Consider the following 27,391-nt stretch of genomic DNA (forward strand, 5'->3'; position numbering starts at 1 on the left):
AAAATTTCAAGACCCCTGAGGCTCAGGTGGGGGGGCACAAGAGAGGCAAGGGTAGACTTTGGTGAGGATCGAGTGGTCAAGTGGGTAGGTCACAATACACAAACTCCACCTCTTCTTCTCTCACAACTTCAAAACAAGGCGACCTGTTGAATCTTTATCATCTCCACCACCCCCCGCTGTCAGCGTTAATCAGGGGGAGGCTATATTTAAGAGTGGATAGCAGAGATGCAATTACCCAGAAGGATTAGCCCCCCAGTGGCAGTGCCATTGTAGAGGGAGCGGACTTGAGTGGCCTTCCCTTGATGCCTACCCGTAGCATTAACCCTTCAATAACTGTAAGCCCCGATTTTATTTCTTTAAATCTTCAAGGCAGTTGCTAAATAAAGAGGACAAAAGGAAGGGAAATGTGAGCATTAAGCTAACAAAGAAAAGCAAGTCAGCAAGAAGAAAAAAAAAAAAGACACGTAAGGAAAAAGATTAAAAGACCAATAATTCACTCATGATGCTGCTGGAAGTTCCAGTTTCGTGTCTGGCTTCAATTGAGAGCAAGCATTACATGCTTCCACAGCCATAATAACACACATTAAATTAGAGATTTTTCGAAGCTTATTATCGCCTCTCTAACTAAGCTGTGCTGACTGCCACTCTCAAAGCATTTCATTAAGCAGCGGTTGTTTACATTCTCAAAACACTCACAACCAATAATTAGCAGGATTTGGCTTGAGAAGACTCATCGCATGCAAGGGAGGTGTGGGGGTTGTTTTCCCATCCCATCTCTACATTCTAGGCTTTTTCCTAACGCTTTGAAGCTAGGCTACATTGGTCAACCGTTTCCATAGGAGCGTCAGTCGGGTAGGTACCCTCTTCCTGTTATTCCCCAGTCCACTGCGATGGTGTTTCCTGACTGGGAACCTCTTGGATGGGATTGAACTGCTGTCCCTAATCCCCCTACACACACCAACTAGTGTTTGCACTTCCTGTGGAGACAATGTATGGACAGAGGCACACAAGTCATTGTCCATCTTGTTTGTTTTTGCGGAATGTCCATCACGCTGATTTTCTTTCCACCGAGCCACGTCGACGGGCTTTTGCTTTTTTCCACATTTCACCGTCATCGCATCCATACTTTGAGTCTGTGTGAAAAATTAAGAATCAGCTGATTCTTTACAACCCATCTTCTCCTTTGTGCTCAAAGTGAATGGACCTCAGGAGCTAAAGTTATTTAATCAGTGTGATATTTTTTTGAAATGTGTTCTTCTCCATGTTACGTCTTTATATTTTACAGACTATATTAGAAGGTTATTTTGATACAGAAGCTAGATGAATACTCTGATAACAAAATATAGGAAAAATGTGGCCTTTCAATATGCCACAACTTGTTTTGATCCACCACCTTTCCCGCATGGTGATATGATCCTTAAACATTTACCCCAAACACACTTTGATGTTTTCTCCATTGAATTACCAGAAAGTGGATCAAATATCCAAGATGATAATTATTGTTTCTGACATATCCTATTGCATCTGATATTGCTGCTCAGATTTGCAAATAAAGAACCTTTTTGCTTTAGACTGTGACACATGGGGTGGATGTAAAAGGTATCCAGTTGCAATTTTTAACAGATCTTGAACATGTTTTGAACTTCATGTGGATATCTCCTATACTTATGAAGTAATGAGGGCTTAAAATAGTAAAAAAAAAAAAAAAAAATGCAAAATTTAAAAGACATCTACGTAGTTTGAATATTTTTTGTTACAAGCCATCATAGTATGAGGATAAAAATGTTCAGGTCTTTATTAAAGACACAAAAGGAATTGTACAAAATCAGGTAGTTCATATAGCTGTGATGGCTAGCCAAATGGCTATATCTGTTCATATAGCCATTTGGTAGAGACACTCCTTTGGTCATCCAGTCATTCATCCATCCAATTACTACCACTGGTCCAGGTCATGTTCCCAAGCCAGTTGAAAGAGACTCTCTAGCGTATTCTGCGTCTCGTGAGCATGTTCTGGATCTCCCCAGGGTGACTCATACCCAATAGGACACGCTTGAAACAACTGATCCAGGAGTCACCAGAGACACCCAAAACACATAGCCAAACCATCTCAACTGACTTCTTCTGATGTGGAGGACTCTAGTCTACTCTCCAAAACAATCACACCGTGGACTTTCACACTTGACATCTCATTCTTCCAGCCACTACCCTGAGCTAGTGACCAAAGGTGAGGGTAGGAACACAGACTGACACAAACCAAACATGATTTGCCATTTATTTGGAAAGCTGACATCATGAATGAAGTATAAGAGACAGATTACTAAAAAACAGCATGTTTACAAACAGTGATGCACTAGTGGGCGTGTTCAAAAATTGCACAAATCGCACTTTCATTACTTCTTGTCAAAACAAGTAAAAGTTCCAGTTAAAGTGTAAAAAACAAAATCCAAACTACTTTACAAATTCCAAGTAAAGAAGACAATGCAACAGTTGTGACTGTGGTCTTCCATTTCTCTGGAATTAGCTACAGTCATACCTGATATTTCACTGCCAATCTTCAATAGTGGTAGGTGACAAGGGTCTGACGATAAAGACAGCATCAGAGTCTTTCTCTGGAACGAAACGTTTCACAGAGCTGGAAAAGTAGACACAGGCAAAAGAGCTGCTGATTGCCTTTTAGATGTAGGCTGCGTGTCTGTTTGAAGAAGACGGAGCTGTTGTGGCTTGCACCGTGGCAGGGATCCACGCAACAGTGTTACGCCATTGAAGAAAAATGTCCACATAATTGTGGGAATATCACTTTTGAGTAATAACCCAAAACACAGAAGATATTATTGTGTTTAACAGGATAAGCGTGGTGTGCAACGTAACACAAAAGATTACACTGAAGCAACAAAGATTATGATTTCAGTCTTTCTCAAGGTAGCAAAATCATTTCCAAGACTACTTAAAGTAATAGTGTTCACATCAAAAAGCCAATTGCGAATTAAAGTTATTATTTCACTAAAGCTTTCCACACTTTTTCCTTATTGTTGTGTTGGTTTTAATGTCTTCAAGCAGACTGGTCAATCATATAACAAACAGGATCCTAACAAAGAGATGATTAACAGTGAATCAAAACAAAACGTTTTAATGCAAGAGAGGGCCAGACAGTTTAATCCAGACTGTTCTTATAACTGAGACTTTACTGGATAGCACACCAAATCTCTGGTTTGAACTGTCAGATGTTTCCATTTTTTTTACAGTTATATAGAGAGTATATGCAATAAATACTTATATTCCTAAGTTCAAGTTCCTTAAAACTGAATCTGCAAATACTATCATATCTACGTGGGTCCTCTGGATGGGGTTAGATTAATGCCTTTCTCTGGGTTAGCATTGTGTTACACTGGCAACCTGTCCAGGGTGTCCCTGTCTCTAAGCCTATGACAGCTGGGATAGGCTCCAGACCACCCAATCCAAACTGAAATGGATACATGGAATAAAATAGATGGATAAATAAGTTCAGGACATTTAATTTAATAAAATTTAGGGGGTTTTAGACATGATGCCTTTAAGGCTGCAAAAGTACAAGGTGCTACATTATCCTTACTACTCATCCCATTGCACCATGACATTAATTATTATCCTCCATAATTTGAGCTTTTTAGAGTTCTCAGTAACACCCAGTAAACCGCACATATCAACAAGTGCCCTGTTGCATGACACTATTGTATGTAAATGTACATCATGAATGATGTAAGCAGGCAGCATTAGCTACACACTGCGTAGCCAAGCCTCGACTAGTATTTCAGTAAGCAATTGTGATTAAGAAACCTTTGCATTGCAGCACAGCATAATTTATGGTTGGTAAAAATCAGTACTGTTTGAGTGGGTCACACTAGTTGATGAAGTAATTTGGAGAGCTAGCCAATTACCACTAATTAGTGTTAGAGCTAGATAATGTTAGTCACCTAACTGTAGCTTAGCCAAGCTGTGTGAATTTGGTGAGTTTATAGCATTAGTTAATAAGGTCGTCTAGTAAAAGTTGATTTTTACCAATTACATCACAATCTTAACAACGAAAATTGCTTTAGCAGTAAAAAAGTAGAAGTATAGTGATTCTGAACAGCATCAGTGTATTCATCTCTGAATGTAAAGCATGGACTAAAAAGCTAATTACGACCATAGTTTTCCAGTACTAAGCTTCATATTGAAATGTAATTAGGCAACATTTCCTCAGCTCCTGTAATGTTCAATTCACTCTGGAATAACCAAAGCATTTTAGACCACCATTTCAATCAATGGTCTCTCGTTACTTCATAGAGTAAACTTTCCAAGAACCTAACGTTTATATAGCTGAGGTCACATCCTTTGACATCTTTTTCAAGACTTTAATGTCTAAATTACAATACAAGCTGTGAAGAATATTGATGAACATAATGTATGTTGTGTCCAGAGATAAATCACCATCAGCAGCTCTCTATTGAAGATACTGGAAGAAGCTGCATGATGTGAAAAAAGGCAAATATACACAGCCATTTTTCCCCATTTTCTAACATTAACTGGAAATTCCTAAAAGACCCAATGAATCCAGAAAAATGAGCAGAAGAAGTGGATAGTATGAATGTAGAACAGCTGTTTTAGAGTCCATGCATGCTGAATGAGCTTTCAGAAAAAGTTGTGAATCCTCCCAGGCTGAAGATTCAAGAACAATTAGGCAAGTGGTGAGTTGTTAGAGAAAATATGCTGCCTTTTTCAGATGTTGGGTATGTAATACTGCTGGCTTCACTAATCATACAATGGTGTCCTGTTATTTAGACATACCGTAGGTTCCTTTTAAGTTATGAGCAGAAGATTTATTGCCTTTATGGCCACAGTTATTGTCAGTACCTGCTTTATTTAGCTTGGTTCTTTCATCAATTTCACAAAGAGTGACTCTCTTGGAGTATTAACTTTGTTCGCTTTTCTTATTTGTCTTTCTTCATTGGTTTGCCTCAGGTGTTTGTTTTCAGTGCTTTGAGATACTTTTTTTTTTTTAAAATGTCATTATATACACATTGCTGTTCAACACATCTTCTAGTGAATTAAACTCACAAAGATGCATGTGGGAGGATGTGCCTGTTTGGTAATGTTACTATATGTAGTTCAGACTTGTCCTTTACTGAAAGCAAACATTACTGTCCCATAGCAAGACTGCAGTTGTGCCTCTTCCAACAAGAACAAGACTGCTCATTCATACAGCTGACACACTGAGATTAATGAAAGGAGGGTATGTCTGAAAGGGGCTTATGACACCTAGAACCGAAGCCATTTCTACCAGGAAATAATGCCTAATACCCTTCACCCTAGATCCCCCTCAAAGATATAGAAAGTAGGCATCCAGCCAAATGAACGTGTTTACTTAGCAGCCTCGGAAGGTCCCTGTCAGTGTCGGTTAAGTGTGACTTTTCAACTGAGCAGTTCAGTGGAACAGAAAGCAAGGTCAAATCTGAAGATCCACTGTGTCTGTGCTTATAAAAGAAGAAACATTCGTGACAAAATGAACTGATAGCCGCTAAAAAGAAAAACAGACTGAATGAGTCAGCTGCGAGTAATAAGGTGATTCTGTCTAAGTATATTGCATAAGACTGTGACTAATAAAAATTAATTACCATTAAACATAAGCAAAGGATTGCTCATAAAACATAAAAGAGTGGGAACAAAAGAGGGAAAAGAGAAATTTTTTTATAAAAATGGAAGCCAGCCAGAAACATGAGTGATTAAATGAGATGTACTCCACATGTCCAAATACAGAGCAACTTTAACTGTGTGCACATTAAACTGACTAAAGAAAATGGATATTACATTGACATTATTCAGATATTAGGTTTATAGAAATAGAAAAAAAAAAAGCTGTTGGTGCCAGTTCTCCAGCTGGAGGCATTAACAATTCAAGAAGAAGAAGGTGCAACAAATTAATACAACTATGAGAGTTTCCAATCTCTCTAAAACGATGAAAAACAGGGTAAAATACAGCACTGATGTTAGTTTCGTGTAATTATTTCAATAAGGTTCCCATATCATCATGAGTCAGGACAGAGGGAATTCTTCCACTGAATTTAAAATGATTCATACATCTTTTTACATCTAGACGTTATCAGCAAATCTATTGCCACTTTTCCTAATATTTGGTTTAACTAAGAAGTCCCATTGAGATCAAAATCCCTGTTACAGAAGCCTTCTAAGGGAGCAGTCATATAAACTCACTTCTACTTCAATTCAACAATAAATAAAAGCACACTTTAGTTTCAATCTTGCTGAGAATTATTTCATGTCCTAGCTGCCTAAAAAAAATGATGCCGTTTACCCAGATCTGTCCAAACCTGGAGCACATTAAAAAGCAACTATTTGGAAGAGAGTAGCTGGAGACACAAGCGTACAGAAAGAAGCTTAAAGTTCACACAATGCACGTACAGAGACCGGGGGGGATCCAGCTGACTTAAACATTTCCTCATCCTTTGTGCTTCTGTCAATTTCCACTTTCTACACATTATCCCTGTGCCTCCAGCTGTTTGGACTGGGAGGGGCCCGTTGGCAAAGCAACCCACGCCTTGCGAGTCACTTGTCTGGTCATGTCAATCCTGAAGGAGGGAGGGAGGGAAATAAAGGGGACCGGTGGGATAGAAGCGAAGGAGGAGGGGGATAATAAACTCCTCTCTGTCTGTACCTCAATCCAGCAAGCAAGCTCAGACTAGCAGTGAGCACTAACCAGCACGCACTACCGTATCCCACCACCTCAATCGAGAACCCACCCTGTAACATTATCTTTCAGACAGACACCTGCAGACGGATTTCAAATCCCTCTGACTTAAGGAAACCAAAAGTATCCAAACATGCCAGCAAAAAACCCGTGGAAACACATGTGTTGGGCCATTTAAAATCCTTTTAGGAACCTTTAGGAGCTCTGCTTTTTAACGTGGTGGCACAGCTGAGCTACAGCAGCACAAGTACAGGGTGACACCTGGTGTGATTCCAGTAAATTATGGCCCAGGTGGACTCATTCAAGTCCCAGCCAGTCATGCTGCGACTAGAAGTGACACAGCCTCACCAGGGAGCTGATATATAGCAGGAGGAGACTAAAGGCAAGCCTGCCTGGGAATAAAACAGCTGAAAAAGAGCATTACAAGTCCAAGACTCGCTTTCTCTCTCTATGCATTTGTGCCTGCAGTGTAGCTTGTTGCCAAGCTGCCGACATATCAAAGAGATGATTGGGAGTCATTTCAAAAACTCTTAAAGTGAAATATAAAAGTTTAATGTGTTTTTTTTATTTAGTAAAAAATGCTTTCTTTGATGTGTCTAAATCGGTTTCGTGGGTGGAGTGGGTAAAAGTCGAGGGATATATTTATGCTCAAATTCTTCTGAGAAATGTGGCTCTCGCTAGTCAGACTGAGCTTTGGCGGAGAATAAGCAGCAGCAGACCTGGAGGTCAGGGCGGCCATGAAATGCCCCCTGCTGCTTAAAGCTTGTTACAGACAATACAAGTTCTACTATTGAGCAACAGCTGTGAGCATGAATAATATCACAACATCTTCCAGTACACAACAAAAAAGATTTTTCATGATCTGGAAACCAAAAAATGTAAAATGACTCACCCTCAATGTTAAAGTATACAGTTACCAGAAGCGTTAGGAATTGTGACATCTTGGGTTATCCACTCCTCACTAGAGCAGAAACAGGCAGTGTAGGATCGAGGTGCAAGAATAACACCAGTGACTCACTTAAAACAATATTTTCAATGAATGTCTTTCATTTGAAACCATTCACTTGCTACTCATTATACAGCCAACAGGTGGCTTTTAGAGGCTTAATTTTAATGTGTCTAGTATATAGAGTACTATATATTTACAAAACCTGTTTTTATGATGGTACAAGATTGAATCAAACAGATGCAACGCATTTCTTTTGACTTAAGATAAAGTCTGTAGATATTTTACATGTAGATATTGCACACTTTGCAGGTAGTTTCTTCCACTTTTTCCATTAAGCACATTTAAGTCTTTCAATATAATGAACTGTTGTTAATATTTACACTTTGAAAGTGGAATTATTACATATTAGCAGTAAAACAGAAAATACAATTCAAGTGCACTTATTGACTGTAGAGTTCATCTCTGCTTTATTCACGAACAGGAGTTAATATCAGTGTAGTACTGTATACACTGTACAGACTTCAAAAACCCCTCAAAGCAAAGTGTCTTGATGCATGCTCAATCATCCAGGTAAGTAAATCCCAAAAGGTTGATTCTGTTGATCTGGATGTAGCGCTTTCAGTGGGAAAAACGTTTTGTCACTCATCCAAGTGATCGCTTCAGTCTCAGCTGACTGGAAGTTTCCCCAATCTTTTAAACAGTACATTCCACAATGACTGAAACTAGCACCACTGAAGCAGCAATGGGCTGGGTGGTCAGTTGATAATTAATATGCAAATTCTCATTGATCCACCACTACTGATCAAGGTCCATTGATCAAAGACTGCTGATCAATGGCCATGAGTACCATTCACAGAGAGTTGGGGAATGGCTGCAATCACAGCATTACTGAAAGATGGTAAAAGATGTACCCTTAGGCCCCCTCCTCGATTAAGAGATGGTCTTTCCCTTTTCACGTAAATGGCCTCCTTGACTCTGCACTCAAACCAGCGTTCCTCCCTGTCCAGGATGTAGACATCCTCATCAGTGGTCTTTGATCAATGGGCCTTGATCAGTAGTGGTTGATCAATGGTCATGAGAATTTGCATATTAACGATCAAGGAACTGACCTCTCAGCCCATTGTATATTCAGTGGTGCTAGTTTCAGTCATTGTGCAATGTACCGTTTATAAGATTGGTGAAACCTGGAGTCAGCTGAGACACTAATAAGCAAAATACCAAATTAACACAAAAAACTAAAACTTGAATTCATCTTCAAAAAAAAAAGAAAAGAAAAGAAAAAAACAAAACAAAAAACCCATCAGATTATAGATTCAGTGATGTCAAATTTCATTGGTCTGTTTGCACAATTAACTGCACAGCAAGCCATATTTTTTTTAACTGCTGTATTAAAAGGACTCAAAGTCACAAAGACTACAAACAAACATGGTCAAAAGGTCCTGCAAATCAAATTAGTTAACCTAAAGTCACAAAGCAGAGAGCGACTGGAAACCATTTAACAGTCTGTGCTATTAAAAAAAAAGTAATTTGAAAGGGTGAAATTAGCTGCTAGTAAGCATAGAAACAAAAAATATATTCTAGGCTGTAACTACACATGGGAGTCTACAGGTTTGATTTGCTTTTGGAGATGAGCATCGGAGGAACTGCAGTGTGAGCACTTGTGTTGGATTCATTTTTTAGTCCGTCACTTGAAAATACACAAATAATTGAATTATTTTTAAGTTTATATGAAGAAGTTTAGTAACATCTGAATGTTTAATGGAGCTTAGCGATCTGAAGAAGGTGATAACTGTTTGAAACACAATGTAAATAAAAGCCTCTGTGTTACCTAAAAAGACCGTACACCTTGTATCTGCCGTCAGCCTTGTTCTCCTCCCGTCTGTCCCAGTCCGCACCTGGATACAAGCCCTTCTATAATCTCCTTACATAATAACGTCAAGCCTGACCCTGACCAAGGAGAAAGCCTCCTGCCTCATTTACAACTCGGCACACAAATCCTAAAAACAGGACAGACTTTGTCATGCAAGAGGGGCCAGACAGTCTGAAGTGATTTTGTCTTTAAGGAAAAGTGGATTTTGGAGACTTATGTGGGGAGAAAGGAAAGAGACAGTGTGAATAGTTCAGGTTAAGCACTTTGTATCTTTCTTCTTTCCCCCATTTCATTATTCTCAGTTGCCATGGAGAAAAACTATATATAACTCGTCTCTCTCTCTCTCCAGAGGCCTGCCTGAATTCAAAATCTTTTCTCCGTGTCATCTTCCTTTTCCATTGTTTCCACAGAGAGGACAGTAGGAGACAACATCTCATTTCAATAGGAAATCTGTCTAATGCCCAGCTTTAGCGGCAGGAGGGAGATGTCAGGGCAGAGCAGACAAACTAAAACAAACCAGAGTTAGCGAGTGACCAGCCAGACACTATGGCGGTTTCCCTTGGTCTTCTGGCCAGACTCCCATTTTCAGAAACCAGTGGCTTCAAAGGAATAATTCATTTCACAGTCTGGTGGCCAGACACAGAGCCCCAAGACTCACGCCACTTTTAACACCTAAAGAAGAAGAAAAGCAGATTTCCCACTCTGCTTCGCCTTTCGCAGTACTGTACCACAACAGCATTTTGTCAGGCTAAATCTAATTAAATTCAAACACTCAGGCCAAGAGGAGTTAGTCAGGGTTTGTGCCTTTTCATTACAAAGTTTTTTAATTTGTAGTTTAAGACATTGGACATCTTACTAATCACATCCCGTGTAGCTTCGCTCAGAATGTCACACAAAAGCTTTTACTTCTCTGACATCTGTATTAAAATCCCACCAGGTTAACTTTGGTTAAGGTTAGGCGCAAAAAAGATTTGTTTCAGGTTGAGGAATGTTCACGGTCTGAGTTAAAATAAGTACTTGTTAAAGATGGGGAAACGTGTGGTGGTTAAAATTACTGGTTTGTTAATGTTAGAGGACCTTCGTCATCATGGTTAAAATAATAGCTTCTTGGTTAAGGTTAGAAAAAAAACAACCATTATCATTATGGTTTAAAGAAACCCATCTGACTGTCAGAAGGAAGTGGAATGCAAACAGCGGTCTCTATGTCCAAGTCAGGCTTTTTGGTGATTCATCCATCCGCCCCAAGTACTTCCTTTACTGTGAGTGTAGCATGGAACTAAGTTTGTTTTTAGTCCCAAAAGATAAAGTCAAGACCTGACACCACTCCTGTCCAGCTGTCTGTTATAGAACTACATCAACACAAGTGGATGGCTACCTTTGCTCTGTACACCTGCCAGCATCTGTAAGGCTCAGTCATCAACTCCATTTCATGCACAATCCATACAGTAAATAAAGAGTCAATTGTCGCCATCTTGCTCCACATTCATAGGATAGCGATATGCCAGGATACAGCTACATGTATGCAGTCTCAAGTCTGTTTTCTTTGTGCAGACATATGGAGTTTTCAAAAAGCTTTACCTCAACAGGAGTTTTTCCAAAACAGTAATCTTCAGTATTCACTTTTCATTGAAAAGGCCAAAACGCATACAAATAGCTATGTTCAGCAAAATACCTTCATAAATGTGGCCATAGCGTTCATTACAAGCTAAATCTGCGTGAAACCATTCCCTCCTTTATGGGCCTTTTTGACTCTAGTGGGACCATACATTTTAAAATGAGAATTGTGTTGAACGCAGTAGGATAAGAAACCAGTAACTTTATTAGTGTTTACTGAGGTCATAGTTAGGGAAACAAGGGCTAATGTTGACTATTTCTTTTTGGAACCAGAGTACTCGCCCCCTGCTGGACATAAGAAATAATGCAGGTATATGGCATTTTGGTATCTTTCATCATTTTGTTTTTTCCTCATTAAACTCCAAGACAAAAATTTAATAAGCACATTATATATAACATCAACCTGCTGATGACTTTAAATTTACTCACAAATGTACACGGGTGTAAAACCAGGTGACATGGACGCATAACGCTGGTAATAAATAATAGTAAGCTTGTTAGACTTCATGAAAATATTGTAAAAACCTAACATTACAAACAAATTCTGATGGCTACTGTTAGCTCAATCAAAACACCTCAATATAGTCATATAGTAACCTGATTAATTTTTGTGTCTGCGGACATGATTTTCCATCACTGTTTCTGACTCGGCTGTTGGACGATGTGGCAGTAGTGTGGATCTTTTCTTCCATCACGCTGGAAACCAGGATTTTTACGCTTGAATTGCTTGAAATAATTTTAATTGTGTTATTATCATTTAACTGCTTAAAACTAACTGGTGGCCAGTTCAGAGCTTGTATGGACTTTGTCCAATTCAAAGTCCAATTAATGTAAGGAATAAATAATATGATGCTCTGCATTCACACATAGACATTACCAGGAGGAGCTGCAGTTTGGGTATAAAAACTGCATTCCCTGCAGCCTGTCCTTGCAGACGTAGACCTTGCCCCAGTTAGTTAACGGACTTACGCCAATAATCATTTTTATACCATCTCACTGAAAGTGAAATGTGTTCATGCACAGCCTTTCAAGCCTTAAGGATCTTACCTTAGAGGCCCTCCGCCGCTCAGGACACTCGGGATGTTGGCACACCACCCCATCGTCCTCCTGGACGGGCTTCTCATCTGAAACAGAACACACGGGTCAGTTTGATTTCCCTCTGTATCACTAAAAACACCAAACCAGCCACCCAGCCAGCAGCACGTCCATTAACACACCTTTCTTGGTAAAGTTTTAAAAACGTACTGCAGACAGCGAGACTAAAAGTCGCTGCCTGTGTTTACATAAGGATGGAGCGACTACGAGCACAAGAAACACACAGTAATAGAGACCTAGAAGCCACATAATAAAAAAAATGGAAGAAAGAAAAAAGAAAAAGAACTTCGGCTACAGAGATTTCATGAAGGGAAGGTAAACAGAGGGAAGAGGGTGGGGTGTGTTTTTGGGAGGAGATCAGAGAGAAATGACAAGAACAGACAGGAAGAAAATGGAGCAAATGAGAGGAAGCCCCAATCTGGGTTTTGTACAAAAGTGCACTCATCATGGGCAAGCTCGCAGCACTCTGCTGCACAATAACAAATCACTGTTGTCAAATAAACTTCTAAAGTCTACTTACTAGCTGGCTATCGCTACACCGGGGGGCACGATAAAAGGCAGTGTTTACATCTACATCTCCTACATGTACACATACGATAAAAATATCATAACAGAGGCCCTGAGCACACCAATATTTATCTGACCGTTTAATGAGAAAAGCAGAGAATACATGTGAAGAAAGGAGAAAGTAAAAGCCAGGAGGGTAAAACAGAAGGAGCCTCGCTCCAAAAGATCTGCAGTTTCCACGCATGACAGGACTTTTTAGTAAAACTTTCACTAATAATCTAGTCTCTATTTTTGCACCAATAAAATAACATTAAACAGAGGAGGACTGGTGCTAGGAAATGAAGTCACTTAGTGGCTGAACTGAAGGTCAAATTTAAAACACCAATTTGTCATCACAGAAACGAGGCCCTGCTCACAGCCCGCACACAGAAACGAGTCACCTTGAGTCATCCACTTGGCTGCAGCTGCAATCACAGGTAAAGGGTGCTGGTGAGGAAGACGGAAAAACATTGTAATTGGTGCATACCACTGAGCCAGAGGTTTCCCAGCTGTGATGGGAAGGGTCAACCTGTGTGCAGTCAAGTTACTCAACAGTGGACTCGGGGTTTAGAGTCATGTTAGCAGCTTGGTGAGACTGTCCCAAGGTCCTCAGGATAAAATGCTCATGTCTATAGGTCATATTTATATGTTCAGTTCACATATAGCACGCAAAGCCCTGATAACTTAACTGAAAAACTTAATTTTTATAAGTATCTGGTCAGAAAACAGTTTTTGATATATTGTAATAGGTTTTTGTGATTTTTTTTTTCCCAGCAGAGCAACAAAACGTCCCTACCAGAAATGCACTATGTGCCTCAACTTTTTCCCCTCTTGGATGCCCAATAGGGGTCAACCTTGTTTCTCTTATAGGAACTCAGCAGTTTCTGTCATATTTCTGGCCTGCTTCCAGAACAAAAAGTGATCACCTTAGTAGGGATATCCTTGGAAAACCCCCAAACCTATTCTAATGGTCATTTGTGATAGATTCCAAGCTGGCTAGTTATTAAAGGTACAAGGGAGGTCCTCACATGTCATCTTTAAGGAGCAAAGAGTTAAAAACTTGAGCAACAAGGACATGCTGTAATGACGCAACGCAGGGATAGCTCAGTAGGTAGAGTCGTTGCCCCATGATCGGAAGGTCGGGGGTTCGACTCCACTGAACAGCTACCCTGAGGTACCCCTGAGCAAGGTACCGTGCCTACACACTGCTCCCCGGGCGCTGCATTGGTGGCTGCCCACTGCTTCACTGGGTGAATGGGTTAAATGCAGAGGAGTAATTTCCCTGCGGGGACTAACGCATACACATCAAACATTAACATTAAAGTAGATCTGACACAAATATGTACAAAAAATTCATGATATTCTATTAAAAACACTGCTGAGATGCTCTAAAGCTAAAATCATCCATTTTAACCCTAAACAAAGTCAGGATGTCAGTAATGAGACATGAAGATTGGCCTTCTGGGGACACCAAATGTGTGTAAAAAATTATGCCAGTACACCTAAACTGTTGAAATTACTTGTTTAGACGGTAAACAACAGTAAACAACTAATCTAAACAACAGTTTAGATGTTGAAAGAGTGACCCAAACACCTTCACGACCCTTAAAGCCATTTAAAGTGATAGAGCAGAGGCCTAGCCTGTTTTGTAAAGCTTCCACCACCTTCTGGGAAAAAAAGAAGAAAATGGGCCTCTCCTGTGTGTCTGCTGTGCTGGGAGCAGGCCGAGACGCGCTCTCAGCTCTGACAGTGGCCTCTGCCAGCGGGCCTCAGGTTAATGTTTCCCTCGGGGTTTACAAGCAGCAGGCTACAGAGGGAGCCTCCAGCTTTTATGGAGAGTTTCCCAAAGAGGAAGAGCAGTCTTTACCACAGCGAGAGTTTACAGTCGTCCACAAAACAAATGTTACTTGGCTTATCGGTGTGATCTCAGATGTCAATGCAGGGAGGTGAAGCAGTAAACACAAAATCCAAAGTGGACCTAAACATTTGGACACTGGTTATGGTTTAAAAAATAAATCAATAAATAAAAATAAACTTGGTTGGCCAACCACAACTTAAGGGAAAGGGTCTATACACAACATTTAACGTCATACTCAAGATCTTTTTGCAGCCTGTAAATGTATTCTTCATGGTTTAACTGTGCCAGTTGCAAAAGTGGTTTTTTGGCCACATTTTCCAGCTCCACCAATGAGAAAGATCCAAAAAACAAAAGGCCACTGTATTTTTTGTGGTCAGCATCCATAAGCATACTGAAACCATTTTCACACATGAACTACAGCCAGGCAAATCAGGTGTGCTGGTGTACTGTTCAAAAGTAATCTTTCATCACATTTATCATAAAACAAACTATCTGCATGAGTCACATTCTCACTTTTGGATACACTTTTGGTTTAGGCAAAGGACACACATTCACTTTGTAGGCATCACGACAATAACCCGGGCTACTCTACCATGGTATAGAGAGCATGACACACACCTTGTACGTGTGTGCTGCCAGGTTAAAGACAGCTAGTTGAGTTTTCCCATGTACATATGTGAAAGCAGCTAGACAGTGAGGGCTTCACTCTCAGTTTCTAGACATAAAGTTGGTCGGTGTAGGGAAACAATTTAATACTCGTGACTTATGTAGCGCTATCCACATGTATAACGCTAACTGCTAATTGTGCAGTGGTGCTGCATACGTGCACCTCACAGGAGGAAAGGAAGGAAGGAAGGAGAGAGACACAGGGAAGTCTCCCCTTCCTAACATGAAGAAGAATTCAAGTATATACACTAATGGTAACACACCGAATTATATTAAGCTTGTTTACATGCAGAGATAAATGAAAAGAATTACAATTTCTTTACATTTTGCTTACAAGGAGCTAGACATTCTTGTATTGTACAGCACGTGGCAAAAGTATCATTTGTTCCCATTTATTTAGCTGAATCAATTAAAAATGCCAAAGATAAAGCAGTTTGTCAGATATAAAATAGCATTTTTGCACCAACAAGGTTATTTCCAAAGAGCTATTAGCCAAAAAACCTGCCATATCTTACCATGTCATGCAGCATGTCCTTAGAAATAAAGGAAATTAGACAAGTGGGGGAGAAAAGACGAAGTAGCAGGCCTAAGAAAAACTATAGCAGATGAACTCTTAACTGTAAATCATGTCAAAAGAAACAAAGGAAAGAATTCCACAAAGAGCCTACACAGGACCTGAGAAAAGTTAAGAAGGAAAAGAAACCAGGATAACTAGAACTGGAGTCTAATCATTGCATAAATCCTGTTGACACAGATTTTATCCAAATTTGAAATGTTGGGTTCAAATCTACTTTCAGATTTGAATTCAACATACAAAACCATCTAGAAATCATCTTACTGGCAACGGTGTAATTTATTACTGCCTTCTAGATAATCACAGCACAGAACAGTAATAAAGAAATGTGCAGAAATGTTAGCAAAGCTGCGATGAAAGGTACGTTTCTTGATTTGACACAATGCAACTGGCCAACAGTAACACTGCCACAACAAAAGGAACACAACACATGAATGCAGCTTTATGGATGGCTTTCTCTCGCCTTGATTTCGACCCACAACATAGCATTTCAGTGCTAAGCTCTCCTCTCCTTAGCCCTCTTCCTCATGACCATCCTTCCTTTTATCGTATAATCACACCATTATGTGCCAAACCTCCATCTTCTCTCCTACTTGCTCATATCTTGCTGACTCTCCCTCTTTCTCTCTCTGATGAACTGGAATTTCTGAACTCAGCACTGCTGATTAAGCCAAAAGCAAACACGAGCACACACCATACACGCACACACGTGACAGCAGACAATGAGCTTGCACACTAAAGAGACGGGTGCATCCCATCCACACAGCTCTCCGCCGGCCTGCTCACCGCAGAGAGACAATGCCCGAGGCAAAGAAACATTAGGTATCCAAACCAGCCCCATAAATAAGCCCAAAGCAGCAGAGGCCAGATTTAATCATGCACACTAGTCTGCCTGTCCTTATTCTGCGATGAGAATGATGCATCTATGAATATGATGTTCCAACACTTCAACAGTCTCTTCACTTCTCCACCAAATGTAGACGCTTGCTACAAGCCCAGGCAAATGTCAGTCTTTCTGTGACATCATATACTGAACACCTCATAATTCTGGACTGCTGTTCAGACCAATAATAGCAAAATGAATAAAGTCCGAGAATTTATAATTTCCACACTTTTATTTATAAAGGAGACAAGATTAACTGAAGGTAAGTATAATCATTGGTTGCAGCCTTTTCACTGGCTCGCTGGTTAGGTTTAAAAAAAGAGCACACTACGTGTTTACTGTGTATGAATCTCCAGGTTGACCCAGTATATCAAAAAAAATATTTATTAATTAATTTATCTATTTATTTTTTGCAAAACACATTACCATATTACCATTAGCACAATGGGAGCCTACACAACTGCACTGCCACAGGCGGTCACTCTGCCATCTGGTATACCTCTGACTCACACACAGAAATTGATCTCGCAGCAGTGCTGTTCTTGTTTTGCACTGCAGAGCTCGTTAGCTTCTGGTGATGCGAGTATAGATGGAAATGCATAAGATCATTCAAACTAAACCATGTCTGGCTGCTTAGCTTACCTTCTTGATACTTTTTTTTTCTCCACAGTGCATGAGAAAATACGCAGTTATGATGAGAATTAAGAGCTGAATTTTGGAATTGTTAGAATAGTTAAAGGTATGGGTACAGATGGGTACTAAAGACCTGCAGGATAGTCTAACATTAAACTCTTATGACATGGAGAAGTGGCTAATACACTGCAGGGAGATACTACACAGTGGATCTGCCAGTTGTAAACACTAACTATATTCATTATAACCTTTAGCTGCCCCAATCAGTCAGTTAAATATTAAATATGTCGCACTTTAATGAATAGTGCAATTCAAAGAACTGGCAAGACAAAGTGAAATGCAATGAAATAAAACAAATGCAATAATAACAAATTTGAAATAAAAAGCTATTGCTGTAATGTCCACATGCACTCTTTGGCTTTAGCGTAAACTCAAACCCTACTACAGACTGTAAGCTGCTTAGGCTGACTGCTAATATTAGCAGATTATAAACACGCCATTTAATCCATTCATTGCTTTGGCACTTGTGCTTTGTCTTTTATTTGCAAACAAAAATGCACATCAACTTCCAAGTGTATTAGATTAAACAGAGAAATCCAAAGCCACAGGCTACTGTCCCAAACAACCTATGAGAGGACCAAGGCTGCTCAGGGAGGAGGGTTTTTTTTACAAATGGTCAGTGACCCCAGCACACCTCAGTTGCAGGATAAAGATTTGGTATGAGATGAAACTCTCAGCAAGTTCAGCCACCACTCGATCACGCCTCACTCTGTTCACTAGTCTCTTCTTCACCATGAGGTGGGCAGAGACAGAGCTGGGCGCGCGTTTAACCGTAAGCCTTCGGCACAATTTCACAAGGAATCTCAAGAATGCTTCGTGCTGCCTTCCGTTTGGTGCGGTCGCATCATGGTACATGGAGAAAGGGTGAGCTTATGTTTGCGTTTGCACAGACTTTGGCTCCTCTCTTCGTCTTCACATGTTGTTTTTGAGAGACTTTAACGGCCTCCTCTACTCCCACACCCCCTCGTGTAATGCAACACACCCCTCTCTGCCAGGAGATAGATATGAAAGCACTCCTGGGAGACAAACACAGATGGCAGACAGGTGGATGCCATACGGGCAGGGAAAGTTGGCATAGAGACGGACATATCAGCACCCGTGGCGCAGCAGACAGAAAAGTTGGGCGATTGAAGCCAGAGCTGTGGAGATGAGTCGCTAATAGTTAATGCTATTAGCATAAATTCCATCCATCTCCCAAATTAAGTGTAGATATGAAAAAAATTAAGGAAAGGACGGGTTTAAAAAGTGCAATAGTGCTGCTTTATTTCTGCTATAGTGCATATTAGCTATTTTGGTGACTGCTTGACCACATAGTTTATTGATGCAGCACTAAATGATAAGAGCAATATCACCCTCATCTGTATGGCCAAATAAAACTTACGGAGCTGGAACCAGGAGGCAGTTAGCTTTCATTACCATAAAGTTTGGAATCAGGGGGCCAGCTAATCTGGCTCTGTCCAAGTAAAGCAAAACCTCCCTGCAGTCCTTAAAAAAAGGATTAAGACAACAAACAGAAGTTTTGCAGGGAGTTATGTGCTGGGCTGTTTCTCAGTCAGGACCAGTTGCAAGTCGGATTTATCAGGTTGGAGAAAACAGAAACGTTGGTATCAGTCTCTCAATCTCCCACCTTGGGCCTAATCACTAAACCCTCATAGACTTAAGTCACAGCTGTAGTGCATTAATGAGGGCTCCACATGGGACATACAATCAGTACAAACAGTGTTTAACAGTTGCCTTTTTAGGACTTTATATTTTGGGTCTATTAATAGCATTCTGCCTATGACTGCCAAGTGGCTATGCATTTTAGCAAACTACTGCTAAGATGAATATTATGTAAATCCAGCCTGTTCTCATCCTAGATCATACATGGCTGTTCTGTCAATGTCACCTCAGAGGAGACCGCAGAGTGTCCTCAGCTTACGTGTTAGGAGATCTGTTTCACTATTGATCAAAGCCATAGTGAAACAGATCTTCCAACCCTCATGGTTTCTTGCTCAGGACTTCTAAGTGTTGCTTTTTAAATGCACCGAGTACCATCAAAAGTATTTTTTCAATGCAACAGCATTAATGAAGGGACATAACTAAACCCAATTTACAATTTTAACTTCAAACCTAAGTAAGTAAGCAAAGGTAAACAGCAGGAAACCGTAAAGCTCCCATGCACCACAGACTCCTGGTCGACAGTGGTGTTTGAGTCCATTTCCACCCCTCCTGCCTCCTGAGGCCTTGATTATACTTCTGCTGCAGACACAGACAGCTGGAGACACTATAGCTGAGGAGTCATTCCTGTTATACTTCTTATGCTTCTACTTCTAAAGTCTGCTGTCTGGGGTGCGTGCATAGTTGTTGCTGCACTGTAATGAACATTCTTAGTGGACAGGTGCACAGTCACAAAAAACAAAACTGGTAAGCTCGTGGACACCAGCACCTTCTGGCGGCATCGGTATTTTACCTCTGGGAGTGAGAACAGATCGGAAAATCCTATTTAAACATTAAAACTCTGCAAAGGCAGAGCAGCAGCAAAGTAACCAGATGACGTCATTTATAGATATAATATTAGAGCATCACAAGTTTCCTAGCGATGAGACTGTTCGAGAAGTCTGCAAATATGTAGACTCACAGAAAGACACATAATGGTTTCGACAGTATGACAATAGGATACAACCGAGTGAGAATCCACATTGCAGGAACACACCTCAAGGTCTGAGAGTCCATAAGTGGGGAGACTGGGATTGGTCCAATCCTCTCATTCAGCTCCCAGACAGAAGATTAAGCTATTTTTAAAGGCTACCAGACAGGAAATCACTTAAAAGAAAAAAAAAAAAAAAAAGGAGAATACAAAAATTCTTTTTTAGAAATAATTGCTTAATGTCCACACTACCTTTTATTTCAAACACTCATTCTCACTCCCAGGGGCTTGTGGTCCGTAAATAACGACCCCCTCCATTATTACTAAAGCCCAACTATTTTCCTGTTCCTCTACAGGTGGATTGGGTTTGGGTCTGGTAAGCATCCCTTAAATCACGAGCAGGTTGCAGCTGTTTCCAATGCTGAGGCTTCAGTGGCACTGGGGGCAGAACACAGGCTTTCTTCTTAATGTTGTTTTACCCCAGTGGCGGTAAAAACCCACACATGTGCATCGCACACTCTCCCACCCTTTCCCTCCGTCGTTCTCCCTCCTCCACCACATCTGCACAAACCCGAGGTCGCCATGCATAAAACTGAAAACCGCAGGACAGCAAGTGTAAACTGTTCCACAGAAGAGTGGAGGAAGCAATCAACAGTTTTCAATTTACAAGATGTGGAAAAATACAAATATCTGATTAACTGTGCTGAGTCATTTCACAGTTATTTAATAGCAATGAACAAAAGCACCGTTCTCCAGCCTCTCCATGCGTATCCAAAGGTCTAGGTGACTTTTGCGTTAAAGTAGAAAACTCACAACCCTGTCACAATTTTTAAGAGGCATCATGAGGGGATTACTGCATAGCTCAAATTTTTGGGGGCATTTGTGTCAGAAAGTACAGTAATTGGTACAAGTGCAAGATATTATTATTGTGACCTCTTTGTGTCAGGCTTTTCTTTTATGGACTTTATTGGTGCTTAACTTTCAGCAAAACACAGGCATGTTCTGCTGTTACTGGAACTCGTGTCTGAGTATGACCTGAGGAATGCCAGTGTGCACTTAGCACAGTGTACGAGAAGCACATGTTGGGATAAACCAATGATTTTAGAAGCCTCAATTATGACTCACTTAAGAAAATTTTTAAAAAGTCTGCAATTAAAATAACAAAAACTACTCCTAATTTGTTCAGAACACTGCTTATGTTACAAAAAGGCCAAAATAGCTTTCATTATCCAATTTTTGCCCACAATTGTAGCTGATAAATTACCACATGATCAGATGTGTTACATAATATATACTGTGATTGTGTAACTGGGTTCATGACTAGCTCTAGATTCCCCCTCAATACTAAAGTCAAAGTCTTTCCAGAAGCCAGTCAGAAACCATCTTGGTAACGCCACTGGTCAGTAATTTTGAAGCTCATTTCCAAGTGAAGGGAAACTTTAAATTCAATAGTTACTGTAACAAAACAACTGCAATCAAACGTTTTAAAGGCTTTGTGACTTTGCCAGAAATAAAGTTTTAAAGCTTTGAGGCTAAAGTGTAGCACAATCATCCATCGACGGAGATATTTGGTGTGGGGAAAAAGTTCATGAAAGTTTTGAATTTAAGTCCTTTTGATGGCGCAAACAGACCAAAGAGTTGCACACAGAGAGGCTAAACAGCAACATCATAAATAAAATTGCACCTAGCTATCTTACTGATCTTCTCAGCCTGTATATTCCTAGTAGAGCACTGAGATCATCAGGCCAAGGCTGAAGACCAGAGGGGACCATCCTTTTGCTTCAGTTGCACCTAACCTCTGGGTACAATCTCCCACGAGCTAGTCGTGTGTCTGATTCGATGCAGACTTTTTGAATCCTTGAATACTTATCTATTCGGTTCAGCCTTCCCGGCTATCTAGAGCACGCTTCTTGTAAGTGTATGCTCATGCAACCCCCTTTTCTTCTGTTTTGTTGAACAATGTTTTGTATTGATTTTACCTTTGAAGTTTTATTTTGATATCTGCTTAATTTGTATGCTTGTTAATCAATGCTTTCCACCTGCTAGCTCATTTGCATTTGTATTTTGCTGCTGCTTTTACTGGATAATGTGAAGCACTTTGGTGTACCTCTGGTTTTAAATGTGCTATGCCAATAAAGTTGTATTGTATTGCAACAGATGATTTATCTTCAGCAGTACCAAACACAGCTTATTTTGCTTTATTAAAGAAGCTATACATCCAACTATTTATTTATTATTGTAGTTTTTTTTATTACTGATTCTTTTACACAGCACCTATAGAGTTAAAAAAGTTGGTTGTTCTCCTGAAATTTAACTTTGTGGCAATTTTGTACATATTTACACATCTCTCAGGACAGACTGTAATAATCAGGTGATCCCGTTTACGTCTGACATTGTCATCAACTTCAGCTGAACTGAGCAAATGTTAGCATGCAAAACATCAGCGTGTTAGCACTGTAACAGAGAACCTCTTAATACGGTGACATTAGTGTAAAAGTCAAGCACCGCTGTGCCGTGGTACAGCTTCACAGAGTTGCCAGCACAATTAGATTCTTGGTCATATTTCAACCGCTGCAAATATGTCAAAAAAACAGATCCGGTGTTCTGACAAACCATCCTACAAAACGTCCTACCGTAAGTAGTTTATGCACATTTCTGCTGTCACAGAGTCATTCTAGCACAAATTTAAGTAGGTATGATGGTCTGTCACTTAACTTTGCCCATCAGAGTATGGCTGTAGCTCATACTCAAAGCCAGGACGGTTTGCCACTTCATTTTACCCGTTAAAGTATGCTTGTAGGTCTTATTAACAATGCTAGGATGATTTGCCACTTAATTTTAGCTGTTAAAGTATGCTTCTAGCTCATATTCACAAAGTTAGGACGGTTTGCCAGGTAGGATGGATTTCCAGAACACTGGATAGATAAGATAATCCATGGAAATGATTGAATTCTGGATTCAAGTTTGTTTTTTTCTTCCATTTTGGTGAATGTAACAATATCCTAAAGCTGACAGCTAACATACAGTTGAGAATGTTTTCAGTAGAAGCTCAGGACTTAATTACAGAAATGGAGAAAAAAAAGAAAGTAAGGATCACAGCCTGACTGTACCCTTCTTGGCTCCTCTCTTCTCTCTTTCGTCTGCCAAACAGGTCTGCCTCAGCAGGCAGACTGACTAAAAAGCAGTGCGATTTCCAAAAGGCTGGCTGGCAAAGAGGACAGGATGAAGAACATTCCTCCACAGCCGTGTGTTATCACTTCGCTTTCACTAATGGCGTAAATCTGGAGGGGCGGGAGAGGGGACACAGCGGAAAGCAAGTGCCCCTGTGCCACTTCAAAAAAAAAAAAAAAGGCACCGAGTGGAGACAGGGGAGGATTTCAGTGCTGTTACGCACTTCTTCCATGGTAAATATTTCATCTGTGAAGCTGGTCTCATCCGCTCTTTCCCTCTTGTCTACCTCATGTGAGGCTGTCTTCATGCCAGGTCACTGAGTGCTTTCCACGGAAGAACAGAGCAATGGAAAAAAAAAAAGCCTTTCCATAATGGGGATAAAATACTTCACTCAAAATGAAAGTGATCTTTTTTTTTCTTGCAGAAAAGTTACATAAAACATTGCAGAGTTATTTCTTATGAATGTTAAAGGATCACTTGATCATATCAGTGAAATACGGATGCGACTTAGTGGACACGCTCTGAACTGCGCATGGTCCATTTCTTTTTTCCTTCATAATGAATAATGTTCATCTTATAAGCAAAGGATTTTCCTTTTATTTTTAATTAACTAATTAGCATGAAAGACGGTGTATTTGAGCCTAAATGTCACCAGTCTGGTGGGTTTTTTCTCAGCAGACACATACTGGACACATCAGAAACTTGAGCGCGTGTGAAGATTTTAGCGTTTGGCTCTCAGACGTGCACACAGCAAACACGTTCTATATCAAAGCGAGCCAGCATTCACACCGTCACTATTAAGGCTGGTTCCAAAAAGCAGCTTTGAGCTTTGCAGTCTTAAAGAAAGCAGATCAGGGACAAACAATTTGTAATAATCTGTAATCTAGTACATTTTGAAGTGTACAAAGACATTTGCCCTGTGGTGATTAGTGAAATGGGCCTGGTTAATTCATTTCTGTGGCATATTTGGCATCTCAATATTTTAAAATAATCCAAAGTAAAACAAACACAAACCATTGCAATGCTCATCCTTGTGTTGTTGTGCAGAAAACCAGACACACAAACACTAATCCAAAAGTTAAGTCAGGTGACCTGGTTCCTTAGCTTACCACACAGATCATGGATGACGTCCAGGGATGAAGACCAGGAGTAGCGCTCCATTAACCCTTCGCTGAAAGGAGATGGCAAAGCCTCCAACTCGTACGCACCACGCTTCTTCCAGTAGAGGAACATTGTGACTTCTTCGACAAGCAAATATTTTACAGGAATGAATATAATTTAGCCTTTTGCCCATACTTTGCTTGTGAAATTGAAAAGTCTGAGCAGCCCATGGCCCCTTCCCCCACTGAACAATTATCTGAAGCTCTGCAGACAATTATTACTCCCTTTTCTTTGACCATTTTTAAAGACAAAGCCTGCCAGCCAACTCTGCTTTCAACTTTGCCAACTGCCAATATGTTCATCTGTAATCTCCACCTGCACGATTACCTCATCCAGCTTGCGCTTGCTAAAACTTGCTTTGAACCTCCTGTCTAAGTCTGATCCTACTTCACAGCGAGTCCAAGTGAGCAAATGCACTTCCTTCGAGTACAATTATATTTCCAGAGGACAACAGTATCAATTCTGTAACTGCAACAAACTTTTTATCATTTAAAAATAAGCAACATTTAATACTGCATCTGACCCCACAAAGCAAAGACCAATAAATGTCTCTGAACCTTCTGTTCACTGCATCGTCCTGTTGATCCTGTAGGTTTTTAGATTCTCTGCTAATCATCCACTTAAAGCCGCCCACCAGGAGCTGTCAAGCACCAAATGCTGTCCTCTTCTAATCCATTTATCCAAGCTTTTCCCAACTAAATTACAGACAACCAACTGCTAAAAAGGGTGTTGCTCATCTCATCTCATCTCTAGGAGCAAGTTTCCTTTGCCGTCGCCTTCCCTGAGGTTTGACTTTATCCATGACAAAGTTTCTCAAACTGTGCAAAGTTGGCGTGTGAGGCAAGCTGCTCATGTTAAAGCCCTGTGTAGGATCTCCTGGAGATAGGGGGGCTTTCTGCCCACTCCATCAGACAAGTGTTTTATTCATGCAGAGGTGAGTTGCATGCTGGGACAGGCAATGTGGGCCAATGGCTTTTGGACTGGGTGACACAAAGATCTCTTTTAGGCCTCCTCCTACATCCAGAGCGGACTTTCTTTATGTTTTGCTCAAACTGTAAAAGGCTGACATTTTTCTGCATTGATTAGTGCCCGCGCCCTTTATGTCTCCTGAAAGATTTATTCGTTTTTATGAATGCACCAGCTCTGTGGAGCATGAGCTCAGATATTTCTGAGGAGGTAGAACGCACACATCAGCCTCTCGGAAATGAGCAAAAGGAGTCCAGTTGCAAAACGCTCGAGTGAAACAACGCACTCCGATCCTCTAATATCTTGGAAAAACAGCTGAAGGGTTAAACCAACATGCAGTTAGATATCAAATCAAGACATAATATTTTCCAGGGTTGCTTAAAGGTTGATGCACTGCTATTATGCATCTAAAATGGGAGAAGAAATACTGTGAGAATGTGCTGCGCCGGCCGGGGGAAGGGAGGGACGTTGTCACACATAGCGACCCACATGTCCAATTTTGGGATAAGAAATTAGAGGGTAGGATGGGAGCTGGTTTTCTGCTCAGCGCTGGGCTTTGCAGACATATGGTAATAATCTGAAGCAGCTTTGAGCACGCAGCTTCCCTTTTAATGAAGAGTGCAGTCGTGCAGCATGAGAACTGGGAAGCAAATACAAGGGCCAATTTCCACCTACTACAGAAACAAAGCGGAAAGCAGATGAGATATTAGCCTCGCTTTCATCATCATCCATCAACTCAGCGTTTAATAAAAAGACACTTCTTTAGTCCTATCAAGAACAGAAAATACCTGCTCAGGTATGGCACCAATACTGACATTAGAATGCTTTTTGGTCTGATCTCATACACAGAATATTTGTGTGTAATTTAGAATCTAGAAATGGTTTCTGTACAGTGAAAACACATTTTCAGAGGCTGGGCAGGTGTTTGCTGGCAGATTGACTGGACCTGAACATGCACAAAGTTTAATCCCTATGAAAAGACTTTTGGTACAGGTAACTTTGGGTTTTGTGGAAGAGTCTAATCAGTTTGACTGCACATGTTTTTGAGCAGGCTTTTGTTGCATGCAGGTGCACACGCACAATCTTAAAACCAAAGGGTCATCTGAAGCTTTTTTTATTAGCACGTTTTAATTTAGCTACATTCATAAACAATGACTGGCACAGGGAACAGGAACCAGTCTTCAACCATTATCTGGGATCCAGATATCCTGGCCACCTCCTTCAGAGGCTACGATTGGAGACGAGTCCAATAGTGACCAAAATGCAAGGGAATCATGTATTTTCTACCAAGATTACACAGCCTGATTTATGTATAATTTGCCAAGGTTTGACAAAGGTTTCCATTCACAAATAGGTATTCCAGCAGTTTGCATTTTCAAGAAGTAGCCTCGAGTACTAAAAACCACCAGCATCCCTTCCTCTTAAACACTCATTTCTGATCTCCACACTCCTACTCCCCCCAAAAAAGTCAAGTCACAAGTTCAAGCTAAAAATAAACCTGATGTAATCGCTATAAAATAATCAGGATTATTTCTTTAGACTTAACAAAGAATCTCAGAAAAACAGAAGACATTATGCAACTGTTTTTATAAGCTCAGCGGCTCTGCCCCTGGCTTTTTAAGCAGAACATTCATGTATAACATCCGTGGACTAGGTGTTACAAATCTGCATTCCCATCTGCTTGAGTGATTCTCACCCATCTTAAAATAAACACCACACAAAACATGGATGAAAATGAAGGATTTCGAACAGCTGATCTGGATATCAATTGTTCCATCTGATAAATGTAAACTTTTTAGGGCAGAAATCTTGATGCCAGTGCAAAGTTTCGAAGTGTGCGTCTCTCAGCAATGCAATGATGAATGGCAGTCCTCAACCAGTCTCTGGTACTGTAAAGATAACAGCAGAAGGAGCAGTATGATGACAGCCCTATTATTGCAAAGAAATATGTTGATCTTATCATCCAGGATATTGTAAGGAACAGTTTGACCCTGACTG

General features: G+C 40.4%; 1 protein-coding gene across 2 annotated transcripts in view; it reads right to left on the reverse strand.

Annotated features, from left to right (window-relative positions):
- plekhg5b (pleckstrin homology domain containing, family G (with RhoGef domain) member 5b) overlaps window positions 1-27,391 on the reverse strand; it is a gene marked incomplete at its 3' end in the record, with an annotated part of 81,168 nt that overhangs the window by 41,268 nt on the left and 12,509 nt on the right. For both annotated transcript variants that reach the window (XM_082519074.1, XM_082519077.1), the window contains exon 2: window positions 12,199-12,275. In XM_082519074.1, the coding sequence (XP_082375200.1) occupies window positions 12,199-12,275 (77 nt within the window). The remainder of the gene's footprint in view (window positions 1-12,198; window positions 12,276-27,391) is intronic.

The sequence above is a fragment of the Aulonocara stuartgranti genome (genome assembly GCF_965226115.1).
Source record: "Aulonocara stuartgranti genome assembly, chromosome: 20".
Lineage (NCBI taxonomy): Eukaryota > Metazoa > Chordata > Actinopteri > Cichliformes > Cichlidae > Aulonocara > Aulonocara stuartgranti.